Source organism: Fusarium oxysporum, chromosome 9 (assembly GCF_000149955.1).
Source record: "Fusarium oxysporum f. sp. lycopersici 4287 chromosome 9, whole genome shotgun sequence".
Classification (NCBI taxonomy): domain Eukaryota; kingdom Fungi; phylum Ascomycota; class Sordariomycetes; order Hypocreales; family Nectriaceae; genus Fusarium; species Fusarium oxysporum.
Window position 1 is genome coordinate 987,578 of NC_030994.1, and position 16,863 is coordinate 1,004,440.

The window sequence follows — 16,863 nt, forward strand, 5'->3', positions numbered from 1 at the left end:
CTTGGAATCAGCCACACAAGAAGAAGCTGAAGCTATAAGTCGGCAACAAACCGAAAGCTTCCCGTTCTCCGCAAACCAGCCCGAAGAGCAAGAAAGGGGATTCCCCACCAGGATATCTCACCAGCTCTGGACGTCTTTTCTTGAAGTCTTCTTCTATTATTATACAGACTACAGAGTACTGTGCTCTCTATCGCGGCTCTTGAGCAACTGCCGGGATCATTACCAACTGGCCAATCACACACCGTCTCTGACGCTGGCCACAGGCGCTGGCCCCCCAACCATTGTTTACTTGCCCCGTCGACATTTTGCCGCCAGGACCATCTCTCTAATCCAATACATCATAAATCAATAATCGAGCCTCACTTTCAAGGCGGCATCTCCAATACTGTGCGTGCATCTACGGTGCCCTCCCCTCTCACACGAGCGCCATACTTTTGGCTGCGTCTATTAGAGTTGGGCGCTTGCAGCCAGGCAGCCTCCCCCTCCATGCGCTCGTCATCACAAGACACAACCTTTTATCTCACCTTGTCACGAGGCGCTCAACAATATCGCCCATCGCCATCTCAAATCGCCCTCCGAGTATCGCTTCCCCGTCGATTGCAATCTCGTCTCCAGATCCGAATATTCGGTTTGCTCTTACCCCAGACCCGCTTGTGCGATAGACGACCTGAGATGTGTCTCGGCTGCTGTTAAGCTTGGCCGTGAATTACAGCTTCGCCTCCACTCGATAAGAATCATTCGTCTATCTATCACCACGCGCGTGCGCGCACATACCGATCAAATAGGAAGGCCCTACCCCCAGGCAGAATGACGATCCCTTCGCATTTCCATATGTCGGGCAGCTTCAATAGAGAAGGCGTGCACCCTGGCCTGTTTCGCCCACCCATCTCACCAAGCTCTAGCACCAGCTACGGATATGCTTCACCCTACAGCACAGCAACCCTCGACGGACAAGCTACGAAACGAAAGAGACCTTGCCATGATATATCGCGATCTCAAGAATTCCGCTTCCAGGATGATTCTGATAGAAAAGGGTATTTTGGAACTCCAGTGGCTCAGATGAGGAATGAGGAAATGCGGTACCAACTTGCTGGACAGCTTGATACACCGAGTTCTGGTCCTTTCGATAGCGGTATTCTTGGCGAGAGCATGTATTCAGACACAGATTATCGCAAGGCGCTTGGCTCAAAACGAACCCACGACGACATCGATCATGGAGCTGGACCGACACAACTGTTTAATCTGCCTCCTCAGCCGATGCAGTCCCAAGGCTGGGGTAGCTTCGCATTCTCAACTATAGGAGGTGTTGTCGGACGTGTATGGGAGTTTTGCAAGACAGGCTCATTTCGAGGTTTCCAGGCTGGCGGCGGTAAGGCCTTCACGATGAATTCCGGTAGGGTCGAAGAGCTGGACCAGACACTATTTGAGAGTCAGCATCTTCCCGGTAGATTCCCGCCATCACAAGAGGATTACTTCAACCAGCGTCAGCCTGATAACGCAGACCAAGGTGGCAACAGCGGCGCATCTACACCTACAGCACCCCATCCGAAACGAAGACATACAGACACGAAAGATGAACTTGGCAGGAATTGGGTTATGGTGAGTGATGAGAAACCAGCTGAGCCTGAACCCAAGCCTGAGCCTCCACTGCGACGTCCGTCTTATCGACCATCCCCTCGATCACGAAACTCGGGCCCCTCCATGACTACAGGTCGACGCATCAGTGCCGCTCCATCAGCCCGATTCTCTTCTGCCTCTACGCCCGGTCAGCGACGATCCACTACCAATCGCCCGACTAGTCGTCTATCACACGCAGCAGCATCACCTACTCCACGCCCTGCATCAACCGCGTCATTCGCGTCACTTGCTCCCCTCGCTTCTCCTCGGATAGAATCGCCCAGCAGGATACCTCAACCCACTCGCTCCACACGCCGAAATACCACCATCTCATCGCCGATAACAAAGCCGTCGTCGCACCGCCGGTCTCACTCTAATGCCTCAGTAGCATCAGGACGTACATCAGCAGAAGCCAGTCCCCGTCTGACCGCAGAAGCCAAGCATCTCGCAGCACGCCGTAAGATGGAAGAACGAGATGCAGATGTGCGGATCAACGCTTTCAACAAACAACTACAGGACATGATTCGCCAGGGTAGAGAAGCCTTGGGTACGACGATTGAAGTGGAGGGTAACTGGGAGGATGACCTGTGAACGACTCCAGCTGCCATCCATCTATCTACCTCGTGACGACCCATTAGACATTTTGAAGCCACCTTCCTACCTCGTGAAATCTCTCACTGATACCCTCATTTCTTTCGTTTCTTACTGCCTGGGCAGCATCGTTGGGGAATTTGACAGGACTTTTTTTTTATTTTTTTTTTTTTTTTTTTTATTTTTTAAAGGGGAGATCTTTTTCGTCGGGGAGTTGATTAAGGATCTGGGCGTTGAAGCGAACGGAAACTGACTCTTTGCTTGTATCAGTCACACACACACACATACTTACAACTGACTGACTGATTTCTTGGCAGTTATTTATAACTGCCTGATTTATTCGTTTACCTCGAGGATCGATAACCTTGTCTAAATAAGCATAAAACCCTTTCTTCTTCTTGTCTTAAACTCCTGTTTAACTCCGTAGCGGACCACCAGCATGGATATCCGCGAAACGGTGATATACCAACCCAGCTTCTATAATAGGGAAAACGTGAAGGGCTCGAGTCGCTCCAATCATACGGGGCTTCGTTGTCAACAGAACGACCAGGTCCTTCTCTCTTAGACCCGGAATATCGTACCCGAAGCGGAGTATCGAAGCCCCTAGTTTATTATTGCAAGTTTGATATCATCTGGGGAACCTCAGGACAAATCCTTCCCGTTCATGGATGTTCCCTGCGGCTGACGGCCTTTGTCGGTCTTGTTAATTGACGTCTTTTCGAGGTCCTCGTATTTGTTGTTTATGTGAGAACGTTAGTCTTTGTTAACCAGCCTTGGCTACGTCTTGGCAAGGCCAGCTCAGAGGGACACCGGTGATCGTCCATTGAAGATGGGGTGCGTTGTTTTTTTATGTTCTCCTTTATGCTATGCTGGCAGGCTATCCATTAACCAGGCAGATGGACTTGGTGTGTAGGTAAATATAGGTCTACCTTGTTGTAGATCGAACGGCTGAGGCTTGGAGTTATCCATTTTTAGGTCCTCGGGCTACTAGTTAGGGAAACATTTGATGTGATGGAAGTTGCATATCAGTAATCTCTCAGCAAAAGAAAGCTGTGATGGCCCCATAAATGATTTGCAATAGATGCATGTTTGATGAGAAAGGGGGCTGACTCGGAGGTTTTGATGCCCGGCTTGGGGTTTTATTCTTCGCTGACTGTGACTATTACGGTTATTATTACTGACTGTTGTAGTTGCCTCTGTTTGCCTTGCTTTTTGGTAGAGTCTCAGTCTCCTGAAGATAAAGCATCCATTGTGGATATGGATGGATGAGTTCGGTTATCGACGCGAGACTAAGGTAAAATTGGGGGCCCTTTTTCTATGTTCGAGACCGTGAGAACAGACAGTGGACTCTTCGGATTGCACGGATATTGGAGTGAAGGAATAAGCTCTAGCTAATTGTGTCGAGTTGATGGGATTTTACTTGGCAGTGATATTCGGCAATTTCTTCGGTTGAGGATATTGTATAGTATAGACTGTAGTGATGGTGTTGAGGTTTACATTGGCATACGTCAAGTGGCTTGTTGTTTGTTGCTATCTAATGCAGTGAGCATCCCGTCTGCAGGCAGAGTTCATACATCAGATAGTCGACCTAGTGAAGAGATGATTGAGAGAAACAAGGCTGCTCTTATCTTGGCGTCGTACGTGCAATTGCATCTTATCGAACCAATACCAATACCACAGCTCTGGTGAGAAAATAAGGCCTTGTCCATGTCTCTCCTCAGCTGTTGGGTTGGTGTGTAGCAAATGCTACCGTCCCCTATTCTGCGGTCAACCTATTGACAGGTCGGCGGCTACTCAAAGCGGACGCCCGATGGCCAAGACTTTTATCCCATTCGAGGGGTTATTCTCCGTTCCTGGTTTCACTTTTGGTTCTCGTGAGACAAGCCCTGTTCGGTAATCGCGAAGAGAGCCCAGACTAAGGTTAAGGTTACGTTAACGTTGGCTATTTAATTTTTAACCTTAGTGAGCCTTTCCAGGGGGGTCACCCCCGGGCATGGTCTACCCGCCCTGAACCCCTGGAGCCTTCACTAAAACCTTGCTGGCTTTTATCGTCTGTCCAATAGTGGCTGAAACTCTTGTCTTGTGAGCACATGGCATATGCTGCTGTAAGACTCACGAGGAAATAGATAATGCTTTTGTTACCTTTTTACTCGTCGGGTCGTGATACAAGAGTACCTGAGACATACAGTACAACTGTCCTGCACAAGAGATTGGCTCGAGGATCGTCCCGCATTAGATAGCGCAATACCAGGGACATGGGTATGATCTCGTATGAGGAGCCCTTGAACCACGAGATACGCTCCCATGAGGACAAGAAAGAGGAATATGGCGTAAGAATATCGACTCTCTCGTCACTTGGACCTTCATCCACAATTCAATCATAACCAATTTAAATGCAAGGTTCCGTCGTTGCCAAGATTCCCGAGTCTCCAGCTCTCTGCATACGATGAAACTCCAGGACCAGTCTCTGAACTCAAAACCCCTGCTGCAGTCTTTATCTGCACACTAAAGGACTAATACTGCACAAATAGGTACGCGCTATCAAGGGCCATAAGGGCCTCGTACGTCGACGGCAAGGTTGAGGGGAGGGATACCCATGCTCATAGCTGCCACACCCATACCCGGCTCTGGGTGATTCAGCTCGGTACGATTTGCGCTGTGCAGTTTTCCCTAAAGTCCGCGAAAGAAATTCTGAAGGGGACGAGAAATAAGTATATATGAAAGAAGTTCCTCTGCAGTTCTAGACGGTCTCAGGTTCAACTCAACAGCCGCAGTTCATTCACTCGTTTCTTCGCCTCCATCTCTCTTTTGAAGCTATTCTAGTTTCAGTACTGTCGTTTACGTCCCATTACACTCTATATAATACCCTCTTCAAAAATGCGTTTCTCTGTCCTCGCTACCTGCGCCGGCCTGCTGCAGCTTGCCGCTGCCGCTGTCCCTGTCGGCGTCGCCATCACCAAGTGCACTGTCGACAGAAACATCGCCCTCACTTTCGACGATGGTCCTTTCGCCTACACCAACGAGCTTCTCGACCAGCTCAAGAAATACGGCTACAAGGCTACCTTCTTCATGAACGGCGAGAACTGGGCCAACATCAACGACTACGCTGCTACCGTCAAGCGTGTCGTTGCTGAGGGTCACCAGCTCGGCTCTCACACGTATGTTTCATCATTGATATATGCTGTGTGACAGTTCGTATATGCTAACACTCACACAGTTACAGCCATCCCGACCTTGCTACCATTAGCAACGCCAATGTCCGAACCCAGATGACTCGTCTGGAGGCTGAGTTCCTCAAGATCGTTGGAAAGTGGCCCACGTACATGCGACCCCCTTACTTCAGCTACAACGCCAACACCCTCTCCGTCATGAAGACTCTCGGATACCACGTCATCAATGCTGATGTCGACTCTCTTGACTGGGAGTACAACACCCCGGCTGAGACCAACACTGCTCTCAACCTCTTCAAGAAGGGTATCACCAACGGTGGATCCATTGCTCTCTTCCACGATGTCCACGAGAACACTGTCCGCAACCTCATCCCCAAGGTCCTTGACGCCGTCAAGCGCAGCACCCGCATTCGTGAGTATTCTATTTGATCATTATTCTTTGTCACAACTAACCTTTTAATAGCTGTTACTGTTGGCCAGTGCCTTGGTGACCCCGCTGCCAACTGGTACAAGACCACCAAGCGTACCAAGCGTGACTTTGAGGATGATGAGGAGGTTGAGGATGAGAAGACCGTTGATGAGCGCTCTCTGTCCGAGTACATTGAGCGATCTCGTTTCCGCCGTCACGCCCACCACGCTTAAGCGCCTTTTGTCTACCGTTTCTTTGATGTGACTACGATTTATTGGATACATCATTGGAAAGAACTGCACTGCTCATATCTCATTTAATATCGCATATAGACAATAGACATGTCTCTATAATATACGGCCTCACTATTAATTGTTCTTTCTTTTATCGTGATAACACCACAGACTGAAGTGAACGCCTCAAATAAAGGTCCATTTAAGCATATCTTGACGAGAGTTTAAAGTCTTACACGCGATAGGTCCACTCCCACTAACACCCTACCATTGTGGCATCCTTCGCGAGTCAGCAATGCAGAAGCTTGGACTTTTTGATGCTTATCTCTTGATTGCATCACGAGATCATCGCGATTACTGGCCAAGATGCAAGATACGAAAAACAATGCGCTGTCAGCCATTGCAGCCCAATTATCCCTGGACCCCGACATGCAAAGTATACGAGCATTGGCGAAGCAGTGAGATTCACTCAGCTTATGCCGAGATAGATACCAAGTCAATTGACTTGGCTAAGCAAACGGATCTTTTGTAAGTTCTTTTTATCACTAGTCGGCTGTTACTTGTTTAAGATATCGATGGACGATCGTTGCGATGTCTTCGTGGGGGCGAAAGGTGTCGCGTCAACGCTTGCTGTTGCCTAATGCCTATTCTCTCATCCAGTGACAAGAGGTTTTTGGAGCATTTCCTGTGAGATCGCGTCATTGTCATGGCAGTAAATATGTGGTTCGTTTGCAGATCGGACTTGATGCCTTTCGGACCCATAATCGCGTAGCCTTACTCGGTGAACAAAGTTTGCTGACTTGGGCGGGCTCTCAGATGATCTTCATTGTCCCCGTTGAAGTAGTTACTAAGTCCATCCCAAATGCCTAGATGTATCAGATCACCTCTCGCGTTCATAGCTACGGGAGAAATGGCATAGCTAAGATCGACTTGATGACCAGCCAGAAGATTTTGCATCGTAGGTCCTCCAAGTTGGGTTTTGGCCAATGTTCAAGAGGCAAGTCTCACAGCATCAACCACTCTGTTATCGTGACTTATGAATCACTTGATCTAGGAAGAGTTATGATATCTTGACCATATAAATCAGGCTAACAAGCTGTCAGAATTTTGAATGTGTTAAGACGTGTTGCTGGGCTTCAGAGTATCACCATGGTCCTCAGTGAAGGTTATGATCGTAAATCTTTTGATTTTAGCTCCATTGGCCTCTCACTTTTTCGTAAGAAATATCATGCTGAGATCAATTGTAGTTTACCACAGCCTGATAGCCTCAAGTCTTGAGATGCTCTGGGTGATTCCAAGCAAAGAGTCATAGATTCTCTCCGGGCTGTTCAAGATCACATACGGCCATGAAGCCGAAAGGCAGAGGGATGACTAACAATCAAACACATAATGGGTCAATGGTACGAGTTTAGACCCTTTGAAGCTTGGCCATGGTCTGGAAGGCCTCCAACACTTACCACGCAAATTCATCTGCCGAAGGCCACTACATCCAATATGACAGTCTAGGAGAATAGCAGTAATATGGAAGAACCAGCGTGCACCAATCTCAACTCAAGCCAGATAGCGTTACCTACATTAATCAGCACCTCATCACGGATAAATACAAGCCATCCCACCGGTAACCTCATGACGGAGAGGCCATGAGTTCGGCGACGGGAGTCTTGGCATTTTATCTACCGAATCTCAGCATCCCCTGTCCAGTAGGCGAAAGCCGTACGGAGTGCGAATAGAGGCTTAGACCTGAGAGCATTACAAAAGACTTTCAAATTCATCTGCCAAGACTTGCCCCGAGTCAAGACATGCATAAATACATCTGACACAATTATCACTAGACCCTGGCATTTTAAGCATATTCTGCCCTGAAACATCATAAACTCTAACTAAGGGGCGTCTCGTCCCTTGATCCTGGTAAAAATATATAACGTAACATGGACGCCCTGACGCGCTGTCTGTCAACTGAACTTTATTCAGCACTTGTCTCGCATGCTATCATGAGTCTATTTAATGGAAATGCAGGTGCCCTTGTATATGGTGACACGGCAGTTTCGTGTCTGAGACAGCCGGATTTGCGAATGACCCGAACTCCCGTTTTCGGAATATGAGAGCGGCACAGAAGGGATAATCGATGGATAAATGCAAGGCTCCGAGATATTGCTATTAACCTTTTGAGGCCTGGAGATGGATGATTATATAGTGTTATATGGTACTGTAAAGAAGTTTGTATCTTTTTGAAGGCGTGCCTTATCGTGCTTCCTGAGTATTCGTTGCAGCTGGTGTTGGATCTCGTTAACGTATCTAAAGCTCTGTCTTTGGTTTGGGTAGTATTCCCTATTGAAAATTTGATCATCTAGAGCTTTCGACGTCACTTGATGCGCATCGCCACACTGCTTCTATCGAGATATGATGTATTACATGCAATCGCAAATGATGTTCGAACTCAATTCCCAAACCAGATTTGTGCTAAGATGTTGCCTATTTAGGTGGAAGTCGATGGAGTTGGTTGAAAGGATATGGCATAGATAGGCCCCTTGTCTATTATACTTTTCGTGTAATATGTTTTTAATAGAGGGTCATCATCATGCTGTGGAATGCTGATTATACCATGGCCATGCCGCCTGGGTTCGTTGATTACCAATGCCATGATGGTTTTTAAAAGCAGGCGGCTGATTGTCAGTAAGAAGGAAGAAAAGACGACAATGCCTTCTTCAATCTTTTTCTTCCTTTTTACCAAGAGGTTATGGAGGTATTTTTCGGCCTGCCCAACGCTATGATACCAAGGTTGATATTATTTGGCCGAGGCCTGGCTTATTTGCTTGAAAGCTCGGGGATATAAAGATATCAAAAGACACAAAAGTATTGAACATATTGGCGTAGGAAGGAAGTATTTAGACGAGACACGCACTCCCCTCCTAAAAACTATCAATGTAGTAGATGAGTATAGATAAGAATCCATCCATGAGAGACCATAAGGAATAGAGGACTGCCAACGCGAAGAACCTGGGCGACTAGGAAGGCAAGAGAACCTAAGACCTATATCCTGAGTGATGAAAATAGTTAGGCAAGTTTTATGCATATCAGTAAGCCTTTAGACCAGTTAATTTTAGCGCTCTATTTTGACGTCAGAAGTTTTATTTCCCCCCTGAGGGACGGTTCCTAGTTGGCAAAAGAGCTCCCCATGACAGGGCTCTTATAAATACTGTCTGCCCAGAACCTATCAGAGGCATCGGCCTGGGGAAAATCCTCACGGTGTTTCCCTTTTGTCTTGGGTGGGCTCTGTCAATAGGTGCTTCTGACTTACATACGCTATGGCTCTGAAGGGTAATGAATCTTATGGCAAGATCGTGAGGAATTACATTGTCCTTGAGTTATTCTTTTTTTTTCTTCCCCCATATTATAGGTTTCGTCCCATTCTGAGAGGATAACTTGGAAATATGTGCTAGTTAACCACTCGTAGGGAGAAATATTCTACATTCAGCAGGAGACAATGTATGAGTTTGAAAAAGTTGTTGAGAATTTCGTCTTCAGAGCACGGGGTTTGGCCTTCTAGATATGCTACAGGCCATATATAAATATGCTGCAGCGGATGAATTTAGAGCCCCTGTGAATTTTTGACAGTGATGCTGTTCTTTCGATTCAAGCTGAAAACAGCAGATCTACTCGTTTACGGGGTGCAATGAGGACGAGATGGTTAGGTACTATAGCTTGTTTACTTTACCCGGAAGACATGTAATATTTAATAACTCATAAATTGAAGGCATGACTACATCTTGACAGCCATTGTACTGGAGTATGCTACCAGCTGGTCGTTGTGGTGTTGATCGGCTCGCCTATGACGGGATCTCGGTGACATGCTGTCGATACGCCGGACAAAAGACGGGAATGAAGAGAGGATGAGATTTTCAGTGGCGTCACTGGGTCACGGGGAGCTCGTGCAAGTCTCGACCCTTGGCGTGGGTGGAATCGACGATTAGTGGCGGAAGTCGGAGGGAAGAGGCCGCGCGACGGACCGAGAGTGAAGAATGATCGTGTGTGTGTGTTTTATAACGAACAAACGGGGAGTTGAGAGAATTATGATAAATGGATGTAAGGAGCTGTACTACTGTTGTCTAGGGTCTCTGATGCTTAAGAATACTTCTCCTCATAAATTCTACCTCGAGGAAATATCATAAGTTTGTTTACAAGTGACGGCTGTCGAACCGAACATCATGATAGTGAATTCTCTGATTCTGATGTACGTAATTAGCCCATGTCTTCGACCCTTGTTCTGGATGTCGGGGAGGTCGGGGAGTTGTCGAGGCCCTTGATGGATCCGATGACCCTCAACGCCAATGAATGTAGCCGATGACCGATGGCCGATAATCCGTCCGTCTCCATATAATTTTTGGAGGGGACTCCCTAAGAAACCGTCATCAAGACCCTTTCTTTATCTGGGGAATGCAGGAGGATAAAGCAATCACTTATGGAGACTATAGGAGAATGAGGTCAGAGTATTTTCAGTGTCTCGATTTCATCAGAAATCCAATCTATCATCAGATTCATTACGTGCAAAGTCCCCGTTTATACACCGACGTCCCGACACCCGTGATCAGAAATCTCCACTTGGAACCTAGACGAAAAACCACACGGCGACTACCGACAACCGTGAGAAATGGCCACCCCGGCGGCCGTCTTGGAGCGCATCCGCGGCCTGCTCATGGTCAAGGGGGCGCCCAACGAGTCACGACCAATTTTCCGTTCCCTTCTTCCCTAGAGACATCAATTGACGACCCGCAACTGTCAATCTCCCCGTCGCTTCAACCTCCAAAATCAAAAAGAGAGGACTGCTTAAGCCGACGACCCGAAAGCCAAAGGACAGAGAGTTCAGTCATGACAAAGTCAAAGGCTTCATCTCCCGGGTCATCGGCTTCCGCTTCGGCCACCCGCCGACAACACGCAACTGCCAGGCCGGGAAAGGCCAGGTCTTTGGCTTGTCGACAGTGTCGCGATCGTAAAATTCGCTGTGACGGTGCACGACCTGTTTGCGATTCGTGTTCGAGACGCGGTCTCTGTGCTGATCAGTGTGTCTATCCTGAGATTGAGCATGAAGGCTCCATCGCTTCGTCGCGGAGGTGAGTTTGAGCCACAATCATCATCGTCAGACCATATAGATAAGATACTAAACTGAATGATAGCTACATCCGTGCTCTCCAGAAGCGAGTGCAGGAGCTTGAGGAGAAGGAGAAGCAGCTAGTAAGTCTTTTTATACCAAGTACCTTACTCATATTCCCCACGCTCAGGACATTCACTCATACGCCCTCTAGGAATTAGTAGCTCACGGCCACAATGCTTTCGTCGCTACGACGCCTGCACATGAGGAATGGAGAAAACTATCTACTTCGCCCAGTGTTGTGTCTGAGCGTATAGCGAGACCTCCAAGACATGTTGATCATGCTCTTCCTCCAATTCATACCGACTCTGGCTATTCTTTGCCCAGCTTCTCTTCCAGAGCTGGTTCACTACCAGTAGTTCATGAACCAGCCAGCTACTACTCGCGCCCGCATCATCTTATGGGAGCTAGTCCACCATTGACCGATGATCTCGAAGATGCTGCTCCAGCCAAGCCTTCATCTTTCGGCTCCTATTCTTCCAACGTCAAGGCAGCTTTGATGCTCCAGAAGATCACCCTTCCTCCAGCAGACCTCATGGATGAGTTATTAGCAGAGTATTTCAACATTGACTGGATCACCATGCCTGTTATCCATCGACCATCCTTCTACCAACGATATCATCGCCTCATCGCTGTTGCAAACTCTCGCTACCGCCGTGACATACCCCTCGAGGAAGCCACCGAACTCGCAGCCACCTACTCTCTCCTTTTAGGAATGCTAGCCATTGGCCAGCTTGCCAAAACCTCGATTACAGAATCCGTCGAGTCGCACGCATCTCACGCCTTCGAATTTCACCAGCAAGCCAAGACTCTTCTCCTCGTCGATCTACTATCCGTGTCATCTCTTCCCGTCGTCCAGGCTTTGATTGTTCATGCTCGGTTCTTGCGACGAGCAGGTGCGGTTCAGGAGACTTGGATGTTGACTGGCATGGCTCTTCGACTTGCAGAAGGTCTCATGCTTCATGTTGATCTCCCGGGAAAGGCACAGGCTGAACGCGAGGAACGGAGAAGGGCGTGGTGTGCTTGTGCTCTGCTTGTCAGGATGCAGAATTCCCCTGGAAGCCAGACAAACCCAACATTTGGCACATTGCCTCAGGAAATCGACGACGAGTATCTTGAGGCCTTCCCTCACAACCCCGACCGAGTTCAACCTTGCGATACCCCTTCACGACTGTCTTTCTTCAACCAAACCTTGAAACTGTACGACGATATTCTTCAGCCTATTCAAGACTCTGTCAACCACGACACGGAGTCTGTTAGAGAACCAGTCTCTAATATTCTATCCGATGCACTGAAGTTGGATTGTGATTTGGAAGAATGGCATGCTGCTATACCTGAGCATCTGCGCGTCAAGTTCCCCTGTACACAGCCCGAGGCAGTTTTCCGCCGCCAAGCTACTCTGTTGCGCATGAGGTATGTTGATCAACTCCATGTCGAGACGTGAGAAGCTAACAAATTATAGATATCTTGAGACCAAGGCATTGATCCCCCGAGTAGCGATCATGAAGCTTATAAGCAGCAACGCAACACAGCCAACTTCGATAATGGCAAAATCAATGCTCGCAGGACTATTCGAGTCGTGTTATGCTGCAAGCGTGGAGCTGGAAGATATCATGGCCCGCGAGAGGAGATTGGTGACTTTTGATGGTCCTCCCGAGAGTCATTCTGCTATTGGTAAGTCAAGACATCTTTCTACTACAATATTTATTCTAACTCTCATCAGTTCTTAGCATAATTGGCATGACTCTCTCCGTCTTAGTCCAACATCCTCTCTTCAGAGACATAATCACCAACCCCGCCCCTGTGACCGAGGAAGCCACACGATGCCTCACAACAGCCAAGCAATACACAACTTCAACACACCCGCTCGCCGAGCGTTTTGTTCATACTCTCGAGTCCGCCTTACATCCTCCATCTCGATGTGTTTCTCCCCGCGGCGTCTTGGACCCTGCCCTTGAACCCAAAACTGTTGGGCCTGTGCTGTCGAATTTGACAGAAGCTCCTGGGGCTGTGGAGATGGCTCTGCTTGAGGCTTGGTATATGAGGAGGCAGGATCTCGCATCTTGCGGTATCCCTGTTACGGAAATTGTTTCTTTGTGGTGATTAGTTATATTTACAGATATATATGGGATTGGAAAAGGAATAGGCGTTTTTATCTAGCTAGCGAGATACCCCAGCATGAATTAATGGAATGACTGTTATATTGAGTCTCGATACAATTGTCTTTGGTGTTCTGTTCTTGTTGTGGCTGCCTCTGGTGGCCGTGGCCAACAGGCCGATATATATGGCCGGTGCGACTTTTCCAGGAACTGCGCATTTCAAGGGTTTTCGGTCTACCCCAGGGGCATTCTATGTAAGGAAATAATTGTATGTGCCTCCATAGATCACATCACAACAACCCTGCTAGCCAGGAGCTGAGACATCATGTTATGCAGTTGGTCGACATTTTACAAGGGTCAACCAACAACTTGAGAAAAGAGACAACAGAAAGAGGAATACGGGCCCGTTTTCTGGAGATGAAACTCCACCACAATAGCAGGGCGCAGCAGATCACCATATAACAGAAGACAAAAACTGTTGAATTTGGAGACCAGATCTGATAGGTACCTACAAGGCAGAATCTCAGTCTCAATTGGTTCAGATTCGCACATTAATTTAGGCTGGTGTTTCGGTGAATGCAGCATCCCGCTTCAAGTCCATTTATGCCTGGTCTCAAGGCCGCAGATTGCGCCATCACATTCAATGGCATGGATAAGGTAGAAGTAGCATAGCCTTCTAAAGGCTCCTTAACTGTATTAAATAGAAATATAGAAATAGCTGGGCCTTGGTGCAGGGCCTGTAGTGAGGTGACGGCCACTCACGACTAGCAGCCACTGCAAGTAACCGACAGTCCCTGGATTCCTGTCCGTGAGTGATTCGCAGGCAAAGGTGTACTCAAGCGTATAAATTCTCTTCTCTCCCCTGGCTAATTTGTTTTCCTTCTCCTTCTTCTTCTTCTTCTTCTTCTTCCATCGTCAAATCCATACGGCGATATATCTCTCCTCATCCCAAGCCATCGACACGTCAAGCGACATACAAGAGATACTCTTCCGAAGTACTTCATTTTGTCACGATGACTACCGCTAAGGCAGTCAAGTCCGAGCAAGGGCTCGGCAATCGAGCCCTCTTGGACAAGATGGACAAGCTGCGAGAGCTAGGCATCTCCAACATGGTGCCTCTCCCTCAGGTATGTCTCCTATATCATCTCGCGCCAGATACTCTCAGCTAACGCTCATATAGATGGTTGTCGTTGGTGACCAGAGTGCTGGAAAGTCGAGTGTACTCGAGTCTCTCACTGGCTTTCATTTCCCTCGCTCCGTGACTCTCTGCACTCGCCATGCAACAGAGATCATCTGTCGTCGTGAGGAAACGGAGAGCATCGTTGTCTCTATCCATGCTGTCGATGCAGATGAAGAGCAAGCAAAGGCATTTCATCGCACTGCCACGAACCTCGATGCCGAGGAGTTTGCCCAGATCTTCAAAGATGTAAGTAACATATTCTCATCACTTATCGCATCGCCTAACGTAGTATTGATAGGCTGCCAAAGTTATGGGTATCAAGTCAGAGTCTGGTGATGGCTCTACTGGCTCTGCCTTCAGTCGCGATGTTCTCCGCGTCGAGATCAGTGGCCCCAACGAAGATCACTTGACCGTCATCGATGTTCCCGGAATGTTTGAGAACGTCACTCCTGGCGTCACTACCAAGGAGGATATTGAGCTCGTCAAGAACATGGTGCAAAAGTACATCCAAGAGTCACGCACTATCATCCTCGCTGTCGTCCCTTGTAACGGCGACATCGCGAACCAAAAGATTCTCACTTACGCAAAGGAAGTTGATCCTGAGGGTAAGCGAACTCTCGGTGTTCTCACAAAGCCTGACTTGGCTGTCGAGGAGGCTACGAAGGCTGTTGTGGTGGACCTCGTTCGTGGAAAGCGAAGAGATCTTCAGCTTGGATACTGCGTTGTGAAGAACCGAAGTGCCGATGACAGTTCTTCCAGTGCTGAGGAGCGAACTCGCGCTGAGAAGGAGTTTTTCTCCAGGGCGCCTTGGACTAAGCTATCCCCTGACAGACTTGGTATCCCGGCGCTCAAGGTCCGTGTTCAACAGCTCCTCATGGACCGAACCAAGAGCGAGTTCCCCAAGGTTCGTGGGGACCTTGCGACTATTCTCAAAGAAACTGAAACACTTCTCAAAGACATGGGTCAGTCACGCAGCACTACTGAGCAGCAGCGTATCTATATCGGACAGATTGCTGCTCAGTTCACTCGTATCAAGCACTGTGGTCTTGATGGACAGTACAGCCGCGAGAATCTCTTCGACACTGGCACAGATCTAAAGCTCATTACCCGAATTCGCGAAATCAATGAGGAGTTCGCGAAGTCTGTCTATGACTGGGGCGAGACACGAAAGTTCCATCGTCCTAGCGACAAAGAGGTGACCCCAGCCCCTAGCGAGGAAGACGAAGCCTCAGAGGAAGCAAAGGCCGAGCCTACCGACGATCGTTGTGGTTTGTACCGCCGTGGTATCTCTTTTGACATCCCTGCTTTGGGAGAACAAGAGCTGGAGGATGGCGTTCTTCATGATGCATTCGAGTGGCCGGAGCCGAACGAAGAGGATATCATGCAGTATATTGAGAGGGAGTGGCTTTCTTCCCGTGCTTATGAACTCGGCACTGTAAGTATTGTCTTTTCCTGCCGCTTGCCTGGATGAATGTTCTGACTTGTCTCTTAGTTCGGTGGTGAGATGCTACCCAAGAACTTCAAAGAGCAATCCAAGAAGTGGTCTGGCATGGCCCGAGCCCATATCGCCAATGCCATTCTCATCGTGCATCACTTTATCAGCAAGGTCCTTGACAGCTGCTGTCCCGACCCGGTTATTCGCGAAGAACTCTGGAATTTCCTCGTCGATGACCTGCAGACTCGGTACAAGCGTGCAGTTAACCACACCGAATTCCTCTTGAAGGTCGAGTTCGAAGGCCGCAGCATCACCTACAACCCCTCTTTTGGCAACAACCTAGCTGAGAATAGATCAAAAGGGGAAGATCTGGGTGAGCTGGTCGAGAAGACTACACAAACTGCCTTGCAACTGTGTTACGAAACAAATATTGAAGTTGCCAAACATGTTCGTAACGCTGTCGAGGGTAGACCCAACCCTACCAACCTGGCCACCATCTGCCAGGACATTCACGATGTTCTTTTGACCTACTATGACATCGCCCGCAGTCGCTTCGTCGATGTTGTCTGCCGACAAGTCATCGACTTCTTTCTCCTCGACGACACCGATGGCCCCCTCACCGTTCTGTCCGACCAAGTCGTGTTCCACATGACACCTGAGCAGCTCGAGGCTATTGCCGGCGAAGATATGCTCAGTCGAGATCGTCGTGAGAAGTTGACCCGTGATGTGGCCAACTTGAAGGAAGCGCTCAAGATTCTCCGTGGATGACCTTTTGGTAGACTAGACAAAGTTATTGGTCTTTCATTGTGTCTGAGAAGGGTTAGGGGGGGGGGGTAGACCGCCTTGTTAGACTTCGAGAGAATTGGGATAGTATTGAGGTTCTCATAGATGGTCTGGCAGAAGAAGTCTTTTGTAAGAAGCTTGTAATAATAGACTGTGAAATCGAGCATCAGCCTTGTTAGCATGAAGTACCAGTTGCCGTT

General features: G+C 48.3%; 5 protein-coding genes across 6 annotated transcripts; all 5 read left to right on the top strand.

The window, feature by feature from the left end:
- Window positions 1–145: 145 nt before the first annotated feature.
- Window positions 146–3,224, top strand: FOXG_09220 (uncharacterized protein). Its single transcript, XM_018388274.1, has one exon. It carries the CDS (start codon window positions 808–810, stop codon window positions 2,206–2,208), a length of 1,401 nt encoding a protein of 466 aa, XP_018246302.1. The 5' UTR covers window positions 146–807; the 3' UTR covers window positions 2,209–3,224.
- Window positions 3,225–4,658: 1,434 nt separating this feature from the next.
- Window positions 4,659–6,159, top strand: FOXG_09221 (uncharacterized protein). The gene is made up of 3 exons (XM_018388275.1): window positions 4,659–5,366; window positions 5,426–5,790; window positions 5,842–6,159. Exons 1-3 carry the CDS (start codon window positions 5,086–5,088, stop codon window positions 6,018–6,020), a joined length of 825 nt encoding a protein of 274 aa, XP_018246303.1. The 5' UTR covers window positions 4,659–5,085; the 3' UTR covers window positions 6,021–6,159.
- A 4,509-nt stretch (window positions 6,160–10,668) lies between these two features.
- Window positions 10,669–10,770, top strand: FOXG_20010 (uncharacterized protein; the record flags this gene model as incomplete). The annotated part of the gene is made up of 1 exon (XM_018400270.1): window positions 10,669–10,770. One exon carries the CDS (start codon window positions 10,669–10,671, stop codon window positions 10,768–10,770), a length of 102 nt encoding a protein of 33 aa, XP_018246304.1.
- A 116-nt stretch (window positions 10,771–10,886) lies between these two features.
- Window positions 10,887–13,269, top strand: FOXG_09222 (uncharacterized protein; the record flags this gene model as incomplete). 2 transcript variants are annotated; one of them, XM_018388276.1, is made up of 5 exons in its annotated part: window positions 10,887–11,128; window positions 11,192–11,249; window positions 11,321–12,579; window positions 12,629–12,840; window positions 12,890–13,269. In XM_018388276.1, 5 exons carry the CDS (start codon window positions 10,887–10,889, stop codon window positions 13,267–13,269), a joined length of 2,151 nt encoding a protein of 716 aa, XP_018246305.1. The 2 variants fall into 2 exon arrangements, with proteins under 2 accessions (XP_018246305.1, XP_018246306.1); XM_018388277.1 differs by having other exon boundaries at window positions 12,629–12,896.
- An 883-nt stretch (window positions 13,270–14,152) lies between these two features.
- FOXG_09223 (uncharacterized protein) lies at window positions 14,153–16,863 on the top strand. The gene is made up of 4 exons (XM_018388278.1): window positions 14,153–14,392; window positions 14,446–14,691; window positions 14,744–15,880; window positions 15,938–16,863. Exons 1-4 carry the CDS (start codon window positions 14,279–14,281, stop codon window positions 16,646–16,648), a joined length of 2,208 nt encoding a protein of 735 aa, XP_018246307.1. The 5' UTR covers window positions 14,153–14,278; the 3' UTR covers window positions 16,649–16,863.

Coding starts and splice junctions, on each gene's coding strand:
- FOXG_09220 (XM_018388274.1), top strand. CDS start 808: ATGACGATCCCTTCGCATTTCCATATGTCGGGCAGCTTCAATAGAGAA.
- FOXG_09221 (XM_018388275.1), top strand. CDS start 5,086: ATGCGTTTCTCTGTCCTCGCTACCTGCGCCGGCCTGCTGCAGCTTGCC. Junction 5,367..5,425: donor CACCAGCTCGGCTCTCACAC/GTATGTTTCATC, acceptor ACACTCACACAG/TTACAGCCATCCCGACCTTG. Junction 5,791..5,841: donor CAAGCGCAGCACCCGCATTC/GTGAGTATTCTA, acceptor ACCTTTTAATAG/CTGTTACTGTTGGCCAGTGC.
- FOXG_09223 (XM_018388278.1), top strand. CDS start 14,279: ATGACTACCGCTAAGGCAGTCAAGTCCGAGCAAGGGCTCGGCAATCGA. Junction 14,393..14,445: donor ACATGGTGCCTCTCCCTCAG/GTATGTCTCCTA, acceptor ACGCTCATATAG/ATGGTTGTCGTTGGTGACCA. Junction 14,692..14,743: donor TTGCCCAGATCTTCAAAGAT/GTAAGTAACATA, acceptor TAGTATTGATAG/GCTGCCAAAGTTATGGGTAT.